Genomic DNA, 19,462 nt, shown 5'->3' on the forward strand with positions numbered 1-19,462 from the left:
TTCCCCGTGCCTCTATTACCGTTCTGGTTTTTACCATCGGCTCTTTTTTTTTTTTTTTTTTTAAATATGTTTTATTGATTTTTTACAGAGAGGAAGGGAGAGGGATAGAGAGAGAGTTAGAAACATCGATGAGAGAGAAACATCGATCAGCTGCCTCCTGCACACCTCCTACTGGGATGTGCCCGCAACCAAGGTACATGCCCTTGACCGGAATCGAACCTGGGACCCTTCAGTCCGCAGGCCGACGCTCTATCCACTGAGCCACACCAGTTTCGGCACCATCGGCTCTTTTACGAAGCAGCCATGTATTAACAAAGATAGATATGGCATCGTCCTAGGGTAGGACTGACCCAGTGGCAGGTTGGGGCTGAAATCAGTGTAAGTCTCACACCTGTTTAGCCCCAACATACGTGCCCGGGGAGCTTTGTCCGGAGCAGGCCCATATGCCTTCCAAGCGCCCAGAGCCATCTTCCAGGTCTAGCTCCTATCCCCGCCGAGAGCCCAGGTCCATCAGTGATGTGAATGGGGCCCTCTGAGGTCATGGCTCACCCGTGTGTGCGCTCACCTGTGTACTCTCTCACCATCCTCTCCAGACGAGAGAGAGAGAGAGAGAGAGAGAGAGAGAGAAACATCTCCTATAGGGCAGGGCAGGTTATAACCGGAGTTGTGTTACCTGCTGGCCCTTTCTTACAAATGATGCCCGAGAAATCTTTCCTAAAAATAGAGAGCTTTGCAATCAGTAAAAAAAGGATTCTCCATTCTGGTTCTGCCTACCTCCTTCTTCATGTGTCATGTATGTTCACCCGGGGTCATCTTAGCACGGTTGTTATGCTCCTGTCACTCATGATGAGCTTCCGTCCCCACCTTCAGGATGGATGCTGTCACCTGGAGGGACCTCAGCATGGCCGCTGCAGGACCCCTGAAGGTGTGCTTGCGCTTTCCCACGAGGGGAGACATCACCACCTGGGATACAATCCTGGCTTCACGGCGTGCCTTTCCCATGAATTCATTCCATGCCTGCACCTCCGTGTCATCTTCTGCACCCCATACGCGTGTTGGGTTCTTAGGGCCGTGATTTCTTTTTTAAAGAGAAATGTCAGTTTTGATGATAAATTGGATACCAGTGTGTGAGATCAAGAACAATGACTTGAAATTTGCATTATGGGAAACTGGTAGAACAATGGAGCCAGACAGGAGGAGAGGGGCAATCTGGGAAGAAACATCCAAAGAAAGAGAAATAGAGTCCACAATGGTGGAGACACCCTTTAGAAACCTAAGGTGAGCTGTTGATCAGCCACTTGTCTGTCGAGACCTGGAGTTCAGGAGAGGGGGTGGGACGAGGCCGGGGGCTTAGGTGACATCATGGATAATCACCACGACAGGCATTAGGAGAGAGCACCCCGGGAACAAACACAGTGGAATTTCTATTTAAACACTGAACAAAAATGGAAATTCAAGAGGGTAGTAGGGCGCATTGTATAGGATAGACGGCTCAATGGGTACCAAGACGGGAAAGTCATTCCCCTACGTGTTCAGAACAGGGGGCGGCTAAGTATAGGAAGCAAAAACTAGGGACCATGCAGTGAGAACGGGATGGCAGCAGAAGATGCTAATAAAGAATCCCACTGCTAAAATGAACCCAAGTGTGTACATCATTTCCCACTTCTCTAAGCACAGCCCCCTCGATGTCATCTCATCCAGATGGCCATCTATTTTAAAGCCGAGTCAACCCAGGCCTTTTAATGCACATTTCTATTATAATAGAGGCATTTTCTTACCACGAAGCAACCCAATCTGGGTAGCATTCATGCATCTTTTTAAAATAACAAGCTCTATTTTTCTCTTTAAAAATCTCCCATTTTTATTTTCCATCCTATTTTTTTCCTGTGTATTAATTCCTCTTCTGTTACCTGACTCCGTAAGCCAGTGGCACAGACACTTTTGCTTGTCAACTGATGGTTAGAATCCTTATATTCCAAATTATGTGTCATTGCTGTTCTCCCAGTTTCCTCTGAGTAAATTCTTTGAAAATTATTTCATCGTGTTATAATTTACCCTCTTTCTTGCCCATAATCTTTGCTCATGTATTTTAAAGCTTTTTGACTGGGAGTATTGAGAGGCTCATTTTAACACTGTCTACTCTCCATTCTTTGCTTAAGTGGATGCTAATCTCCTCACCTCAGAGTTATATTAATTCTCAGCAACATTTTGCTAGGTAGATATTACGCGGAATGTTTCTGATTATCCCTAATGACCCAGGTACATTTGGCCATGTAATATTCTTTCTATGGTTGCTGTGAGTCCATTGAATTGTATTTATTATGGACCTCTGTTATAACTTCATATATAAGTTTAACAGATTTATTTTTAGGTTCCTGGCTGGCTAGAACACTGATTGTAGGATGTTCTAAATATCTCATTTGAATTTCATATGCGCTTGTTCCCTCTAATGTGACTGCGGTGAGGGTGAAAGGCCGCCTTCAGTCCCCTGCTCTATAATTATCTTTTATATTCCCAATTGAACCTCTCAGTCTTCTTTCTTTAACCAAATATCCCCCCAAATGCGTTAACTTTTCTCCCTGGGATTTTTTTGCTTTGTGTGTTGGCCTCTTTCTAAACCTTTTCTATTTTATAATTATAAATTCAAACAGGACCCAGCGCTGAACAATCACAAAGATCGAGATAATTTACATGAAAGCATTTGGTAAATTCTAAAGTGCTTTTCAGATATAATGTAGGATTCTTATTGCCGTAATTTAGGGGGCAGATTTCCAGCTTAGCATGCAAAGTGCTCTATTCTTAGACATTTATTTCTTACAGAGGCATGTGCATACATCCAGAGATTTGAGAGACTTTTGGTAAAAACAGAAATGCACTGAAAGGGAAGATACCTTGTTGGTGTCGCTTTCTTGCGGTGTGACTTTAAGTGATTACAGCTCCGAGTTTTAATTTATTCATTTGTCAAAGAAGGGAGAAAAATATATGAACGTCAACAGAAGTTTGGAGATAGTTTTAGAAATAGACATGAAACGGGGTCATTAAAGAGGGAGAACTCTTGAACATGGACAACGGTATGGCGATTGCAGGGGAGAAGGGGTGTGGGGGGAGGTGGAAGAGGGCGATGGGAAAAAGAATAATAAATAAATAAACTGGGGGAAAAAAAGAAAAGAAAATGGCTCATTATAACAGAAAGAAGAAACACAACATAGTAGGGATGAAATGTAAATCTGAAACTAAGATCCAGACAGCTGAGGCAGAGGGAGAAACATAATTTACTTAGCTCTCATCCTCAAACAGAAGGAGGCACACAGGGTCCTCCATGGAATTAACATCCTCCTCGCCCCACTCCCCACAGAACCCAGGAATCTCATTCTGTAGGCAGAGTGATGGAGAGACACTCATAGATGGTATTTCTTTTATTTTAATTCTTTATTGTTTAAAGTATTACCTGAGTCTCCTTCCCTCCCCCACATTGACCTCTCCCCCGCCACTCCCTCCCCCAAGCACAAGGCCTCACCCCCCCTACTGTCTGTGTCCATTGGTTTTGCTCACATGCATGCATCCCAGTCCTTCAGTTGATCTCTTACCCCCTCACCCCCCGCCTTTCCTCATGGGTTGCATCGAACAGACTGTACAACCTAGATGATGTTTCTTAAGAAAAATGGTTCCAAGGAAGAACCGGGGTTGGTTTCCTGTTGACTGGCTTTACGTATTAATCAGAGCTCGTAATCGCTCATGACACTGTGAGCTAGGCCATACCATCTCTAGTTGGAAGAGGGGATAGATAAAGTTAGTGGGGGAGGAGTTAGCTATTTTTTTTTAAATGCATTTTATTAATTTTTTTACAGAGAGGAAGGGAGAGGGATAGAGAGCCAGAAACATCTATGAGAGAGAAACATCGATCAGCTGCCTCCTGCACACCTCCCACTGGGGATGTGCCCGCAACCAAGGTACATGCCCTTGACCGGAATCGAACCTGGGACCTTTCAGTCTGCAGGCCGACGCTCTATCCACTGCGCCAAACTGGTCAGGGCTATATATATATATATATTTTTTAAGGAAACAGGAAGGCAGGAATGAGGCCTGTTTCTGACTTGTCTGCTATGTTATGCCAGGGAGAGCTCACTGGATGCTCGGAAGCAGTGCTGTTAGGGGACGTGTCGGGCGAAAATGATGGCACTCTGTGGGGGTCAGCCTTAGCCTAGGAGACACATGAGAACATGGAGCGGAACCAAAGGGTCCTTTCCAACTCCACCTAATTTCCCAGCATCACTTTCTTTCTAGACATTTGGTAAGAACTGGAGAGAAGGTTCCCAGGCTCTGCTTGCCCTCAGGGACCCGCTACCCCACCTGCCTAGTTTCTGACGCCTTCCTAAGATTCTGCGTCTCTGGGAGGACAGATTGGACTAGGTCATTTTTCAACCGTGTGCCCCAGGACCTGAACAGCCGCGTCCACAAAAGCATACCATTTCATAATTGCTAAGAATAAAGAATGGTGCTCTTAGGATAATGTCTATTCATTGAAAAATTGGAGCTGAATGGATCCCCTGATGAGCAAAAAGTAAAGGAAATAGCCTATTTATTGTATATGTTGGATTGTAAAAACACTCTCTTCCCTTAATCTTTTTTTCCTCATGCCAAAAAAAAAAACACACAAAAAAACACACACACACACACAAAAAAAAAAACAGAATAAAAAAAATTCTCGAGTGGTAGTATCTTAGTTGCAATAGTTATTCCTAGTGTCAACGCTGTGCATATAAATAATCTGATCCGGTAAATTTCTCCCACAATTTCTAAAAATCGAAGCCGCAGAAGCAAAGTGTGCATTACATGAATGTCAACACAAATTAGGTTTTCCAGTGAATTCCTTTAGTTTAGGACGTGTCCCTGACCTCCTGAAAGCGCTCTTTGAACAAATCGTCACTGATTAGGAAACAGTTGTAACTTCCAGTGAAAAAGAAGAATAATTATTTATCCTGGAGACCATTCTACACGAGTGCTGATCTGTTTAACATCAGTTTACAAGCAATTAAATCCACCTCCAGTAGAAGGGTTAGTTCAACGCTCACATGAACCCATCAGATACTTCTCAAGAGTGTTCTTACATATAATTTTATTTGTATATTATTGACTTACATGGGTATAGTGTACTCAGTGAAACAGATACGAAGTTCACCTCGCCATCACTTAGAGAAAAATTTTCCATTGATTTTAAGTAAAAATGCTACCAGATGACCAAGTATTTTCTGTTGATAAACACGGCATTTTAATATTACATTTTAAAATGTTGGATTCAAGTGAATGGTTATGTAAAAAAAAAAAAGGATTACCGTTGCTATGAAAGGAATTCTCATGGCTTATAATGTGAAGCAACCCTTTAAGCTCAATGTTCTCTTTTGTTTTCGGCGGCTAGTTACGTTTGGACCATTTCAGAAACGATAAAATAGAGGTTCATTTTGTGTCTTACTTGATTTCCCAGAAACTGTTGACTAGAGACTGAATTATTTGGAACTAGTTTGGTATACGGCAGTAAGTAGCGAGATATTCTTGTGGGAACATGTTAAATCAGACCGTATTTCTTTGGTATCACTTCATATTTTACATGTGCAAGGCCAAATACGTTGAGTGCTCATCTCCTGATGTCTTGATAGTAAAAAGGAAATCCATTGCTAAATTGAACCTTTTCTGAAGAGAATTGGTATGCGTACAGGTTGTATTTTGTTCTTACCAACTCTGAATATGAACATATCTGTAAGTACATAATGGGAATTAATGGCGTGTAGCGCTAATGTTTTATTGGCTTGGAACTTTACTTCTCAGAACTGAATCGGACAAGTTCAAACAAATCCAAGCAAAAGTAAATCGCAGAGAGGCAAGACCTCTGAGCTAAGAAAATGCTTTAGCTCTGAATTTTGTAGCTTTCTTATTTCCTTCGCTCCGAGCTGGGATGTCACTTGGAGGATGCACGCAGGCATAGTGTTAAGGTGCCTTGTCAGCCTGGAGGTCTAGAGTAAATACAGGCAGTGCTTGGGGCAGACACAAGTACTCAGGGTATCCTACAACTAAAAATAAAATAAAATATATGTATATATTTTATCGATTTCAGAGAGGAAGGGAGAGGGAGAGAGAGATAGGAACATCAATGATGAGAGAGAATCACTGATCGGCTGCCTCCTGCACGTGCCCTACTAAGAATCGAGCCCGCAACCTGGGCATGTGCCCTGACCTGGAATCCAACTGTGACCTCCAGGCTAATAGGTCGATGCACAACCTCTGAGCCACACCGGCCAGGCTCAGAAGACTTTTATTAATGAGCTTATCACTGTGCAATCTCAGCACATCATTCATTTGCTTGCTTAGAAATTTTTTTATTTGTGTCTTCAGCATTCAGGGAAATATAAATTCCTTGGTGTTGTCTATAAAGTGATTTATGATTTGTCCCTGTTACTTCCCCGGCCTCATCTCCCTGATGTGTTTTACGCTAAAGGCTACAAGGGAGCCGTACTGCCCTAGAGTAAATGTTTGTCGGAGCTGAGCTTTTGAGGAAAAATTCTACTGTATCTACCTCGCAGCAAGTAGAAGTTATACGCTGTTGACAACTTGAGTTTGTAGTTTTTCTTATTGAATACCTTTTTTTTTAAAAAAAAATATTTTTTATTGATTTTTTACAGAGAGGAAGGAAGAGTGATAGATAGTCAGAAACATCGATGAGAGAGAAACATCGACCAGCTGCCTCCTGCACACCTCCCACTGGGGATGTGCCTGCAACCAAGTTACATGCCCTTGACCGGAATCGAGCCTGAACCTTTCAGTCCGCAGGCTGACGCTCTATCCACTGAGCCAAACCGGTTTTGGCACGAATACCTTTTTTTTTTTTTTAAGTAACCTAATGATTAAGAAGAGAATGTGCAATTAAAGAGGAAAATAGACTAGATACTGTGCTTTTTGTTATTTTGTGTGTTGTTGTGTTTTTTTTTTTAGAGTTAAATCATTAAAAAGGCAGAAAAAGGGAGTATGGTCCTGAGATATATTGGCCTTGTTGGACGGTCCTATGACTGGGAATAAAGCACGGATAAACTTAGTAGAGGGTCTCTAAAATCACAGCAGGAGTCAGAAAGTCGGCGTAAGGTACTCCCAATATCAAAGTCCAGACAATTTACATGAAGAATCATTTACATGTACGTGAAGGTTATGAGCATGCGTGTGGGTCTATAGGTGCACACACACACACACACACACACACACACACACACACTCCATGGGTGAATGTAGACACATACCCATATACACTCATTTTATGCTCATGCCAGCTTGTCCTCTCCTATAACATATCATCAAATGACATAGCTTCTTAATGATCAATCCTCGCCTATTTAGTTTCGTGGTTTTTGTGTGTTTTTTTTCTCCCAGGAACATACCATGTATTGTAACTATTTTGTGTAACCCCATAAATCTTTCAGGATGGTGGGATATATATATATACTAGAGGCCCGGTGCACAATATTCGTGCAAGAATAGGCCTTCCTTCCCCTGGCTTCACTCCCAGCCGCCCCGGAGCCCGCAAGTCCCTGGTCCTGGGCCGCCCAGAGCCGGCAAGTCCCTGTTCCCGGGCTGCCCAGAGCCAGCACCTCCTTGCTCCCAGGCCGCCTGGAGCCACAAGTCCTCGCTTCTGTCTGAAGCACCACTACAGTAGCTCCCTCCGCCGCCCCCCTTCCCCTCATAGCAGGCTTTACTCTGCTCAGCTCCACGCCTGCATATGCAAATTAACCTCCATCTTTGTTGGGTTAATTTGCATACTCACTCTGATTGGCTGTGGGTGTAGCGGAGTGATGGTTAATTTGCATGTTTCTCTTTTATTAGGTAAGATATGCGTCCATATATGTTGAAACCTAGGGATGGCTCATCAACCTTGACGGATTCCAATCAGGTCCCTATTACCAGGTGGTCGCTAGTTCCACGCAGCGATGGGTCGGAATCCTCCCAAGTTACCAGGAGGGAAGTTAGAAATATGTTTCAAGGCCTGTGGCTGGTGAGAAAGTGTTGTCTGGTTATTTGTGCTCTTGCATAATTAGATTATGAGACCGTGGTGAGCACAACGCCCTGCCCCGACAGGAATGCGGTGCCTTGGGCTTAGAGAGCCGAGGATTCTGTCAGCTGACTCCACAAGGTCGCTCAGTGAACCAGCCCTTGGTACATTTTTCGCATTTTTCTTGTAGAAACGAACCTTCTGTTCAGTGTGTTTGCTGTTATGCTCAGAAAGACAGAGAACAGGGGCCCTTTCAACCTGACAGGACAGGGATTCATACGCGTTTTCTGCGGCAGAATTTGACCTGAGAGTTGCTCTCATTGGGGGTGGGTCAGGATGAGAGCCTTAATTTCCTCTTTCCGTTACAGGTTACAGGGGGGACAAAAAGCACCTGACCATTGTGACCACACAAACCGTCTTAGGCCACTTTCGATGGCTTTCATTACATCCTTTACGTCCTCCTACTGCTTCTGTGACATTTCCTGTTAGATTCCTCCAACGAAATATGTACAAGAGAGAATTCCTGCTATTTCTCCCTTAACTTGTCCAGGTCTGTGAAAGATCAACCACTGTCCTTCCTTTTGGGCAAACTCCAAATAAGACTCATTCTTCATACCTGTTCTGTCACCCAAAACACAGTCAACACGTTCCATGCATTTCATCTGCTAAACGTCTTGCAAATCTGCCCACGCCTGTCCCTCTGTCACCACCTCGCTAAACTCTCACAACTCCTTTACAGCAGCCACTGTCTAACTGGTTTACCATGTTCTCGCTGGCTCCGTTCCAAGCCATTCATGTCATGGCAACCGAAGTGACCTTTATGAAATATAAATACCATGTGATACCACTTGCTTAATGTTCAAGAGTTCCATATGTCTTGGGATGTATACCAAACCCTTCAATCTGCTCTAAATTTCCTGCACGACCAGGATTCTCCTCCTCTTTTCACGCTCATCTCAGACTGTGGATTTCCTCTGCCCAGGAATCCTCTATTTCAGTGGTTCTCAACCTTCCCAATGCCGCGACCCTTTCATACGGTTCCTCATGTGGTGGGGACCCCCAACCATAACATTACTTTCGTGGCTATTTCATAACTGCAATGTTGCTACTGTCAATGAATCGTAATGTAAATATCTGTGTTTTCCGATGGTCTTAGGCGACCCCTGCTAGCGATTCCTTAGACCATCACCACGGTGAGCTTTGACCGTGTCCCCGTTAACAGAGAAAGAATGAAACTTTATTTCTTAAACGAGGTCCCACGGGAGACTTTCTTTCCATCCGGCAATGCTCCGTGTGGGATCCACATGTCAAACAGCGGCAGAGCTCAGGAGGGGATGTGTCCTGCTCTCTCCGGGCCCGTGTGGGCTGCTTCCAGGCTCCGCCCGGGCTCAGGATGGCTGCGGAGGGCCCGCGTTTATAAACTGTATCTCGCTACACGTGCTCAAAATGCGGGTTCATAGACACTCAGTGTAAGACCAAAGCATGATGAGTCGGGCATCAGGAATCTTACGCCCCTGTGGCTGGAATAGCCGATCATTCCAAAATGCTTACTTATGGGCTCCTAAGCAGTATGAAATGGAGATTAAGGGTGGAAATGGAACCCTTTTAAGATGCGGCATTTTATTTTTTATTTTATTATTATTTTTTTAAAATATATTTTATTGATTTTTTACAGAGAGGAAGGAAGAGGGATAGATAGTCAGAAACATCGATGAGAGAGAAACATCGATCAGCTGCCTCTTGCACACCTCCTACTGGGGATGTGCCCGCAACCAAGTTACATGCCCTTGACCGGAATCGAACCTGGGACCTTTCAGTCCGCAGGCTGATGCTCTATCCACTGAGCCAAACCGGTTTTGGCAAGATGCAGCATTTTAAAATGATGTCTTTTCATCTCCATTAAAAAAAAAAAGTAAGACTTCAGCCATAGCTGGTTTGGTTCAGTGGATAGAGCGTCAGCCTGCGGACTGAAGGGTCCCAGGTTCGATTCCGGTCAAGGGCATGTCCCTTGGTGGCGGGCACATCCCCAGTAGGGGGTGTGCAGGAGGCAGCTGATCAGTGTTTCTCTCTCATTGATGTTTCTAACTCTCTATCCCTCTTCCTTCCTCTCTGTAAAAAAATCAATAAAATATATTAAAAAAAAAAAAAGTAAGACTTCAGGGCCTGACAGTTCCACTGTTAGATTTCTTCAGGGGACAGTTCATCTAGGACAGTATAATCGAGGGCAGGGACCAGGTACAATGCTAGCCACACTGTTCAACAATGAAGCTAAACTGTGATTCTAACACACTCAGCAAGGCGCCCAGTATGAGCTCACGTCTTCATAATTCAGTTTGTAAAACCCTGATCCTCTGAGATACGCTGGCCAAACCGAGGGCTTTGGCAGATACGTTCGGTTAAACCTATAAAGATTCCACTCTCAGAGTTGCAATGAACACTAACTCGTTGAAAAGATTCGAGAAATCTCTGCGAAAGAAAATATGCTTAACCCAGAGTTGCCAAATGAATTCGACTGCAGAGCCTTGTGTCTGGTTAACATCTTTGGCCAAACTGGCTTTTCACCGAACGTATATTGAGACAGAGAACTATAGACCGGGATGCCTTTAAGAAGATGGATATGAAGATCCTACAGATCCTGCCAGCTAAAATCAAAAGTGCATTTTCATTAAAAACAAAACAAATAGCAAGCAGGCAAAAGAATACTTGCTAAATAGCAATTACCTCAAAGGTGGATAGGAGTGGGTTGATATTAATTTCTCATTTATATATTTATTATTTGTCTTTGTAATAAATACATATTTCTGTTTCTCTTTGGAATTGAAAATATTGGAACTATAACAAAATTACTACCAAGTAGGGCTTATCCACAGAGTGTAAGAATGGCTTATTATAGGTAAATGTATGCTAATAAAATACATTATTGCGCCCTAACCCGTTTAGCTCAGTGGATAGAGCGTTGGCCTGCGGACTGAAGGGTCCCAGGTTCAATTCCGGTCAAGGGCATGGACCTTGGTTGCGGGCACATCCCCAGTAGGGGGTGTGCAGGAGGCATCTGGTTGATGTTTCTCTCTCATCGATGTTTCTAACTCTCTCTCCCTCTCCCTTCCTCTCTGTAAAAAATCAATAAAATATTAAAAAAAAATACATTATTGCACTGGATTGCACGTGCACCCCTTAGGAATGACATACCCCAAAATGAAATAATTCTCCCTCCTCTCTACCAGCAAAATTGTCCTAATATTCGTGACCTCATGTCATTATTACTTCTTGCCTTTATCCCCTGACGTCTATAGGTCGTATTGGAAGATCAACCAATATTGGTTGAAAACCAAATAGAACGTGATACCTCTCGAGACCTGTATTTCTTCCTTACGACTCTATTTATATCGTCCACCTCTTATCCTCACGGATTGTACGAGACGGTTTGCTATTCCCAGGGACCTTTCTCTCTGTTTCTAAGTATCCGTGGGTGATGGTCAAGGTCAGAGTGCGCCCTGAAGAACGTGCCGGGCTCCTTGGCATCCTGTCCTCTGCGCTGCAGAGCTGAAATGCGTGTCCCCGCTGCTGTAGGGAGGTTTGCCAAAGTACCAGGCTGTCCAGCCCCTAAAGGTTGTTTTTTGAATTCTGTGACCGTGATCTTTTTTTTTTTTTAAAAAAATATATTTTATTGATTGTTTACAGAGAGGAAGGGAGAGGGATAGAGAGCTAGAAACATCGATGAGAGAGAAACATCCATCAGCTGCCTCCTGCACACCCCCCACTGGGGATGTGCCCGCAACCAAGGTACATGCCCTTGACCGGAATCGAACCCGGGACCTTTCAGTCCGCAGGCTGACGCTCTATCCACTGAGCCAAACCGGTTTTCGGCTGTGACCGTGATCTTTAAAACAATACCCGTGGTCACGACGGGTATGGTTAGGTTGAGGCGGCAATGGCTTTGTGAATTAGTTTCGGAAGTGCACTGGGCGTTCAATATCGTGAGCATCAACCACAATTATGCACCAAAAACAAAGCAAAACACGTCAGTCTGTGCGTGGCAGGAATTCCCTGCTTCCCCAGAATGCACAGAAGATCTGAAAAAGTAGACATATTTAGTTGTGATAGAGCAAAACCCCCCTTAAGTTACATAAAATTGAATTCCTGTTTAAACTGATGTATACGTGTATGCGAAAAAGTAATACACAGAGAGGAAATTCTATGGGGATCCCTCTCCTCATATTAGTATTTTAACCTTTCAATCTTAAACTATTACTATGGAATGATACACTTCATAGTTGCCGTGAGCTACATAAACCATAAAGATATGCATGTGTGATACTCATATTGGCAGTCTTTTATGTAATTAGCATGGGCGTTGTTTCATTCTAGCAATCTCAGCGATAAGCAGCTCTTTGAAAAAAACAAGTCGCTGACTTGCTATTGACATGTGGGCCTGGAAATAGAACCTGGCCGAGAACGAGCTGTCAGTTCCCGTAAATGACGAGCATGAACCCTGAAAAGGTCACTCTGGTCAGCATGTCGGGTCTCTGTAAACAGCTGAAGCTGTGAGTTCACGTTGCACGTTGCCCAAGCCCTCCGTGCCTGCCCGTCTTCCCACCTCCAGGCCCCCGGAGAGGCAGGATTGAGGACAGAATGGACGAGATTACGGCCACCCACCTACCCGTGGCTCGTTTCCGGCTGTTACAGTCTGTTAGTGAGCCCGCAGCCACCAGGGATCCCAATGCAGTGTTTTCTCTGCTGTTCTTTCTCCCAAGTCCCCGCGTCTGCTGTCAGGTTGAAAACAAAGGCTTTGTCATCTTTTTTTTTTTTTTTTTTTAAATATATTTTATTGATTTTTTACAGAGAGGAAAGGGAGAGGATAGAGAGCTAGAAACATCGATGAGAGAGATACATCGATCAGCTGCCTCCTGCACACCCCCCACTAGGGATGTGCCCGCAACCAAGGTCCATGCCCTTGACCGGAATCGAACCCGGGACCCTTCAGTCCGCAGGCCGACGCTCTCTCCACTGAGCCAAACCGGTTCCGGCTGTAATCTTTTTTTAATGTAACATTTGTGTGTCGGTATTTGATCCTTAGATTTGCCAAATTGGTTTGTGGCTTCCATATTTATTTGTTTATTTGTTTATTTATTTATTTATTTACTTATGTATTTATGCATGCATGCAGGGGCTGGACTATAAAGAACAAAATTGCCGCCGAATTCAACGGAGTGTTATTACGTGCCAGCATTTTACTGAGCATTAGTGCATGGTAACCAAATGGAGAAGTTAATATTACATTTAATTTTCAGTTGAGAAGCAGGAAGTTTGACAAGCTTAAGGAATTGACCTAAGTTAGCATTAATCAGGGCGTGAGTTAAATGCATGGTTATTAGTAGCAGTATTATAAAGGGGAAGGCAAAATCATATAGACTGGAGTGCACATTCAGTACAATGCTTGGCCCTAATAAACCATCAGGAAATGTAATTGTATGAATAAATAGGACTTACTTTTATGATATTACGTTGCTCATTATGACATATTTAAGTAAAAAATTTTAACACCTATTGGTTTTAAATCAAACATTTTTTTTCTTATTTGAAATTTGCAGGTATTTTTACAATAGAGGGATTACAGGAAAATTATATTTACTTCCACGTTTCATTTCAAAGTCAACCACAATGAATCTGGGTAACTTTTATGCCTATTAACTAAACAAAGTGTTAAATAGAGCATGGTGAGATACTGGCTTATTTTTTTCTTTCTTAAATTGCAGTAGATGATATTAATTTCAATTGGAATTTCTGCCATGCCTGGGATTATAGGATAATCAACAAAAATATTGTTGTAATTAGATATACACTAAAACCAAGTATTTTAAGTAAGCTTTTAAAAAAAATATGTTATTGCCCAGTCACAAAACAATATTAAATCCCATTAGCATAAGATTTAAAGGTAAGAGAGTGTTTACTAATATCCACCAGCTATGATTATATATTCTTAAATTCTACATGACTAAGTTCTTCAGCTACTTTCACTTCAGGATATAATTTAAATCGTTTAACTTGGTGTTTGACTGAAAAATGTGTTTCTGTTTAAGACAACACAAAATAGGATATTTTGATTATGAATGTGCTCCTGTATCCGAGTCTTTCTGGGATTTAGTTTATCAGAAAATCTGTGCACATCATTACAATCACTTCTGGGTACAAATACAAAGTAGTAATTAACTGCAATTCATCAATTATGGTCAGGAAGAAGAGTCAGTTTTCACTTAATAATGACCCCAGGACATCTGGGGATGGAGGAAGATAGCAATCTATATTAAAAATGGATAACGATCATGGAATAGCTTCAGACTTTATATGGCATGTGGTCGCGTCCGCAGTTCTAGGAAAAATAGCGCATACACAAGTGAATAATGTTTATGCATGATGCAAATCAAGGGCGTTTCATTGCTACAACTGCCTTAGCCTCAAGAATTATGTGATAGAGTAGCAATAAACTGTGAATCTACCTATCCTGAAGATATCCCTTTTTTTTTTTTTTTTTTTTAAGGCTGCTGATTTGTATTGCTGAGTTGTTCTACAAAGACATTTTTTTTGGGTCTGTTTTTAAAAAATATATATTTGTATTGATTTCAGAGAGGAAGGAAGAGGGAGAGAGAGATAGAAACATCAGTGATGAGAGAGAATTATAGATCGGCTGCCTCCTGCACGCCCCACACTGGGGAATCAAGCCTGCAACCCGGGCCTGTGCCCTTGACCGGGAATCCAACCGTGATCTCCTGGTTCCTAGGCTGATGCTCAACCACTGAGCCGCGCCGGCCGGGCCTGAAGATATACATTTTCCTTCAAACTAATAGCATATCTGGTTAAGGTAGAAAAAAAAACAAACGTAAAAATTGTATTTTCTTAAGAAGGTACAATATGAGATCTCAGCCATTCAGGGCTTCTGTGAAGTGGGCTCCGGCTTTCCAATGAACGATGGTCAGAGACCATGGGCCCAATGCCACGTTTTCACGTTCACGCGCGTCTGTGTCCTCAGCATCTGTGGGATCCAGCATCTGGAGCGGATAGGGAAGAAGCTCAACCTCTTTGACTCCCTGTACTTCTGCATCGTGACCTTTTCGACCGTGGGCTTTGGGGATGTCACCCCCGAAACCTGGTCCTCCAAGCTCTTCGTCGTGGCGATGATCTGCGTGGCCCTGGTGGTCCTACCCATACAGGTAAATGTCACCATGAGGGACGTTACAGAAGTGTGTGAAGTCTTAGACAATCAAGTCTGCCATGTTGAGTAAAAACTGTACAGTTGTTTATTAATCTAATACAGTGGTCAGCAAACTCATTAGTCAACAGAGCCAAATATCAACAGGACAACGATTGAAATTTCTTTGGAGAGCCAAATTTTTTAAACTTAAACTTCTTCTAACACCACTTCTTCAAAATAGACTCGCCCAGGCCGTGGTGTTTTGTGGAAGAGCCACAATCAAGGAGCCAAAGAGCCGCATGTGGCTCGAGAGCCACAGTTTGTTGACCACTGATCTAATATATTGATGCATGCTCTTCTTAGCTGTAGCCAATTAGCTCAAACGGGCTCAGAATAGCCTTTTTGACATTAAATTAGAAACTCAGGGTCTTCCCTGCTTCATGCACAACGCAGAGCTCACATCTCATTTCAGTTCTTCAAGATGTTTCTTTGATGTACAGGGCATTTACCTGCACTAATGACAGGATCGTAGGATGACAACAGTTTTTAATCAGAGAATGAGAGATCAAGAAAACAAAGTTGTGAAGGGTTGGTTTCTCTTGATTCTCGAAATCATCTAAAAGCCAAACATCATAAGGAATAAAAATTGATTACATATGTAGAGGCCCCCCCCCCCCCAAATGTAGACACACTTTGAATAATTATTCATTCCAATGGGTTAGATCTGAAAAAAAAAAAAAAACACACACACAAAACATCTATTGAGCTATCTGCTGTTAAAGTGTGTATACATTTCTGGGGGACTCCCTAAATTTGGCAACTAAAATAAGACCTGAAGAGACTATTTAACTATTATGCAGCATTTTGAGGACCGGATAAGGTTCTTGCAAAGGGACAGAGATTTATAAAAGGAGACGTCAGATAAATAGATACAACTCTTACTCTCTCCTACAATGAGCTTTGGGTGGGCGGGTTAGAAACAGGAAATAGGAAATAGGAAATACACATGGAACTTGTACATTCCATTACAAAGCTTGGCCACAGTGTCTCTAAATATACTTTAGGTAGGTCCAGAAATGATCTTCCTACTCCTCTCCAATCATGCTTGCCTTCCTTCCTGAAGTCCCTCCCAACACCCTCCACTTCCCCTACATGCCAGCTACTATCCGACTGTGGCCTCCTGTGTTGGGTGGTTAGGGTATCTCATGGCATGAGATATGGGGTGAATTTGACAGAGAATGTGGAGGAAATGCCAATAGAACTTTTCGCTTTGACTTAGCCCATGACAGACATATCATGGCTTCACGTTCTATTGGACATAAACCAGAGGCACTCACCTGCTTTGGCCCTGTCGCCATGAGCCACCTCGGTAGCAATCGTAGGACAAGTGTGCTATGGAAGGGAACACATAATTTGGGTCTGGATGAGTTCCATCTAAGAAACTGAGGACACCTCGCCAACAATGGGGGGGCTGCACGATTTTTTCCTTTCACGTCCCGTGTTTTTCCTTCCCATGTGAACACTGCGTTCCAGTTTGAACAGCTGGCCTACTTGTGGATGGAGAGACAAAAGTCGGGTGGGAACTACAGTCGGCACAGAGCTCAAACGGAAAAGCATGTTGTCCTGTGTGTCAGCTCACTGAAGATCGACTTACTGATGGACTTTTTAAACGAATTCTACGCCCACCCAAGACTACAGGTACATTTCAGTTCTATTATGCGTGAGGCTGGATCAGCCGTGGGCAAACTACGGCCCGCGGGCCGGATCCGGCCCGTTCGGCTGTTCTATCCGGCCCGCGGAGCCGAAAGAGCGGAGGGTTCTCTTGCTCTCCCCTCCGCTCCTTTACTTTGAATTGATATTCGTTCACACAAACACTCCATCCATGCTTTTGTTCCGGCCCTCCGGTCCAGTTTAAGAACCCATGGTGGCCCTCGAGTCAAAAAGTTTGCCCACCCCTGGGCTGTATCCTACCTACCAACAGATTGTCAACGTCAATCACCGGCTGGTGCATCCTGCCTTCCGGAGGACTTGTTTTAGGCACTCAGATTTAGAAAGTGTAAAGGAAGAACTACAAATATAACCAGGCACACAGAAAAAAAATGTGGAAGGAATACATGATATTTTAGTTTGCTTCTGCATCTACACTAAAAGACAGATGGGATTTTGTTAGAGCTACAAGGAAAGGTTTTTGTCGAACTAGCATGATTGATATTTTTCTTCCTTGGATAATGCATAAGTGGTATTTTTATGGAACAGTGAAATTGAGCACAAAGTATAATAAAACAATGAACAAATCATTTCAATGCCATCTGCTCACTTGAACCTGTCAGTTTTATCAAGTGTCAATGACGGAAATATGGAAAACGGGAAGTTCTGATTTTTCTTTTGTTTCCTGGAGCGTAACTAGGTCCTATTCATCGTAGCAATAAGTGACCAAAAATCAGACAATAACTCGTTCAATTAAGAACATGAAATCAGAAAAACCTCTTCCTTTGTCTATGCAAATAAAATGCTCAGATACTTACTTCTACTTGGCACAGTACTGGGCCAATGTCAAGTTCAGTAATCTTTGCTGCTTAAATATTTAGTTCTATCTAAACAGCAAAGAACTACCTGAATGTCTTGTTTCCCTTCAATAAATCTGTGTCAAAGGTTGGACTGTTCTGAGATCCAAATAGTACTGAGTAGATCTAATTACCTAATAAATTAATTTGATTTTTTTTGGAGAAACTCCCTGTTTGTTTGTTTTTTTTATTTTCATATTAAATAATTTCAGGTTTGCTCATTATAACCTATAAAGAAAATCTATTTGGGGGAAAATTCTGATCCCTGGTAATTTATTGATATTATCCTAATATCAATATGGAGAATTCTTAAAACTTTAAAAAATGTTACTAGGTATATTTTAGAGCAGGGGTCCTCAAACTTTTTAAACAGGGGGCCAGTTCACTGTCCCTCAGACTGTTGGAGGGCCGGACTATAGGTAAAAAAAAAAACTATGAACAAATTCCTATGCGCACTGCGGGCCCGGGACACGTCAGCTGCTAAGCAGGACAGGCAGTGGCACCCGGCGGGCCGGATAAATGTCCTCGGCGGGCCGCATGTGGCCCGCGGGCCGTAGTTTGAGGACCCCTATTTTAGAGCGATAAAATGATGACTGTTTCCCAGAGAATTGTAATCCCTACAGATCAGTTGTTTTAAACCATTTCATCATGAATAGTACCTTTATGTTTTCTTCAAAGGACTACTATTTTGAAATATTTTGATCTCAAACTCGTTAATTTCTTTGTCAGTATTTTCAATATTTTTACAAATCTTTATCCATTCAACTATCAGAAATTTTTCAATATTATCAGTTCACAACAGTACCAAACGATAAAAATCACCATCACAGTTTTTACCCTAAAAGTAAATATTTGAAGTCTGAATGGACACGTATGCACTTTTGCCTGCGTAAATGAAATGTATTATTTTAGAATTAGCCTAAACCAGAAAACTTCAGAGGCCGGAAATGTGTGCTGAGTATAAGCACCTTCTCTTCCTGGTACTAGTAAGATGGAAAGAGATCAGGATGAATGCGTTGATTTAGGAGACTTATCCATCTGAGCTCTGTTTATTTTAGTCTTGTGTGATCTGGCACATGCCCTGGTGTTAAGATGCAAGCTTTCCTTTATGAGCTAGCACTCATTCCTACTTGGTCGTCTTTCGGGGTGCTCTTAGACATTCGGTGTGCCTGTGCTGTATGACCAAGGGCCTTTTTGCTTCTACCCCATCGCCCTCGTCCTTCTGACCAGGATTATTACGTGGTGATTCTATGCCCCACGGAAATGGACGTGCAAGTCCGGAGGGTGCTGCAGATCCCCATGTGGTCGCAGAGAGTCATCTACCTTCAAGGCTCCGCCCTGAAAGACCAGGATCTGCTGAGAGCGAAGTAGGTAGCCCTCCCGGCCTCCCTCCCTATCATTGTCCACCTGCGCGGCTTCATAGTTCTCTCCCCCAGTTTTTAGCCATGTTCAGTGTTGCAAGAGAAGTTTGAGTATTTTGGAAGACAGAGTTTTGCCTCAGTCCCGCCGCTGGCCAAATGCAAAGCTAAAAAAATACAAGATTAATGAATGTGTTTGCTCCTGTTTCTCGGGGCGAAGATGGTCAGCAGACTTATCAACGTGATAACAAAATGACGTGGAGCGAAACCAGGTTATTCAAGGACATGCTGTATATGAAAAAATATATAATTACTCGAGGCC

At 42.9% G+C, this 19,462-nt stretch overlaps 1 protein-coding gene across 7 annotated transcripts in view; it reads left to right on the forward strand.

Annotated features, from left to right (window-relative positions):
- The window catches only part of KCNT2 (potassium sodium-activated channel subfamily T member 2), a 139,518-nt gene that overhangs the window by 67,313 nt on the left and 52,743 nt on the right, over positions 1–19,462 (forward strand). For all 7 annotated transcript variants that reach the window (XR_013959624.1, XM_080651171.1, XM_080651166.1 and 4 more), the window contains exons 9-11: positions 15,057–15,237; positions 16,752–16,916; positions 19,013–19,149. Coding sequence is in view for 6 of the 7 variants with exons in the window: in XM_080651171.1 (XP_080507297.1) it covers positions 15,057–15,237; positions 16,752–16,916; positions 19,013–19,149 (483 nt within the window). In the remaining variant the exon portion in view is untranslated. The remainder of the gene's footprint in view (positions 1–15,056; positions 15,238–16,751; positions 16,917–19,012; positions 19,150–19,462) is intronic.

This window comes from Plecotus auritus (genome assembly GCF_963455305.1).
Source record: "Plecotus auritus genome assembly, chromosome: 14".
NCBI lineage: Eukaryota > Metazoa > Chordata > Mammalia > Chiroptera > Vespertilionidae > Plecotus > Plecotus auritus.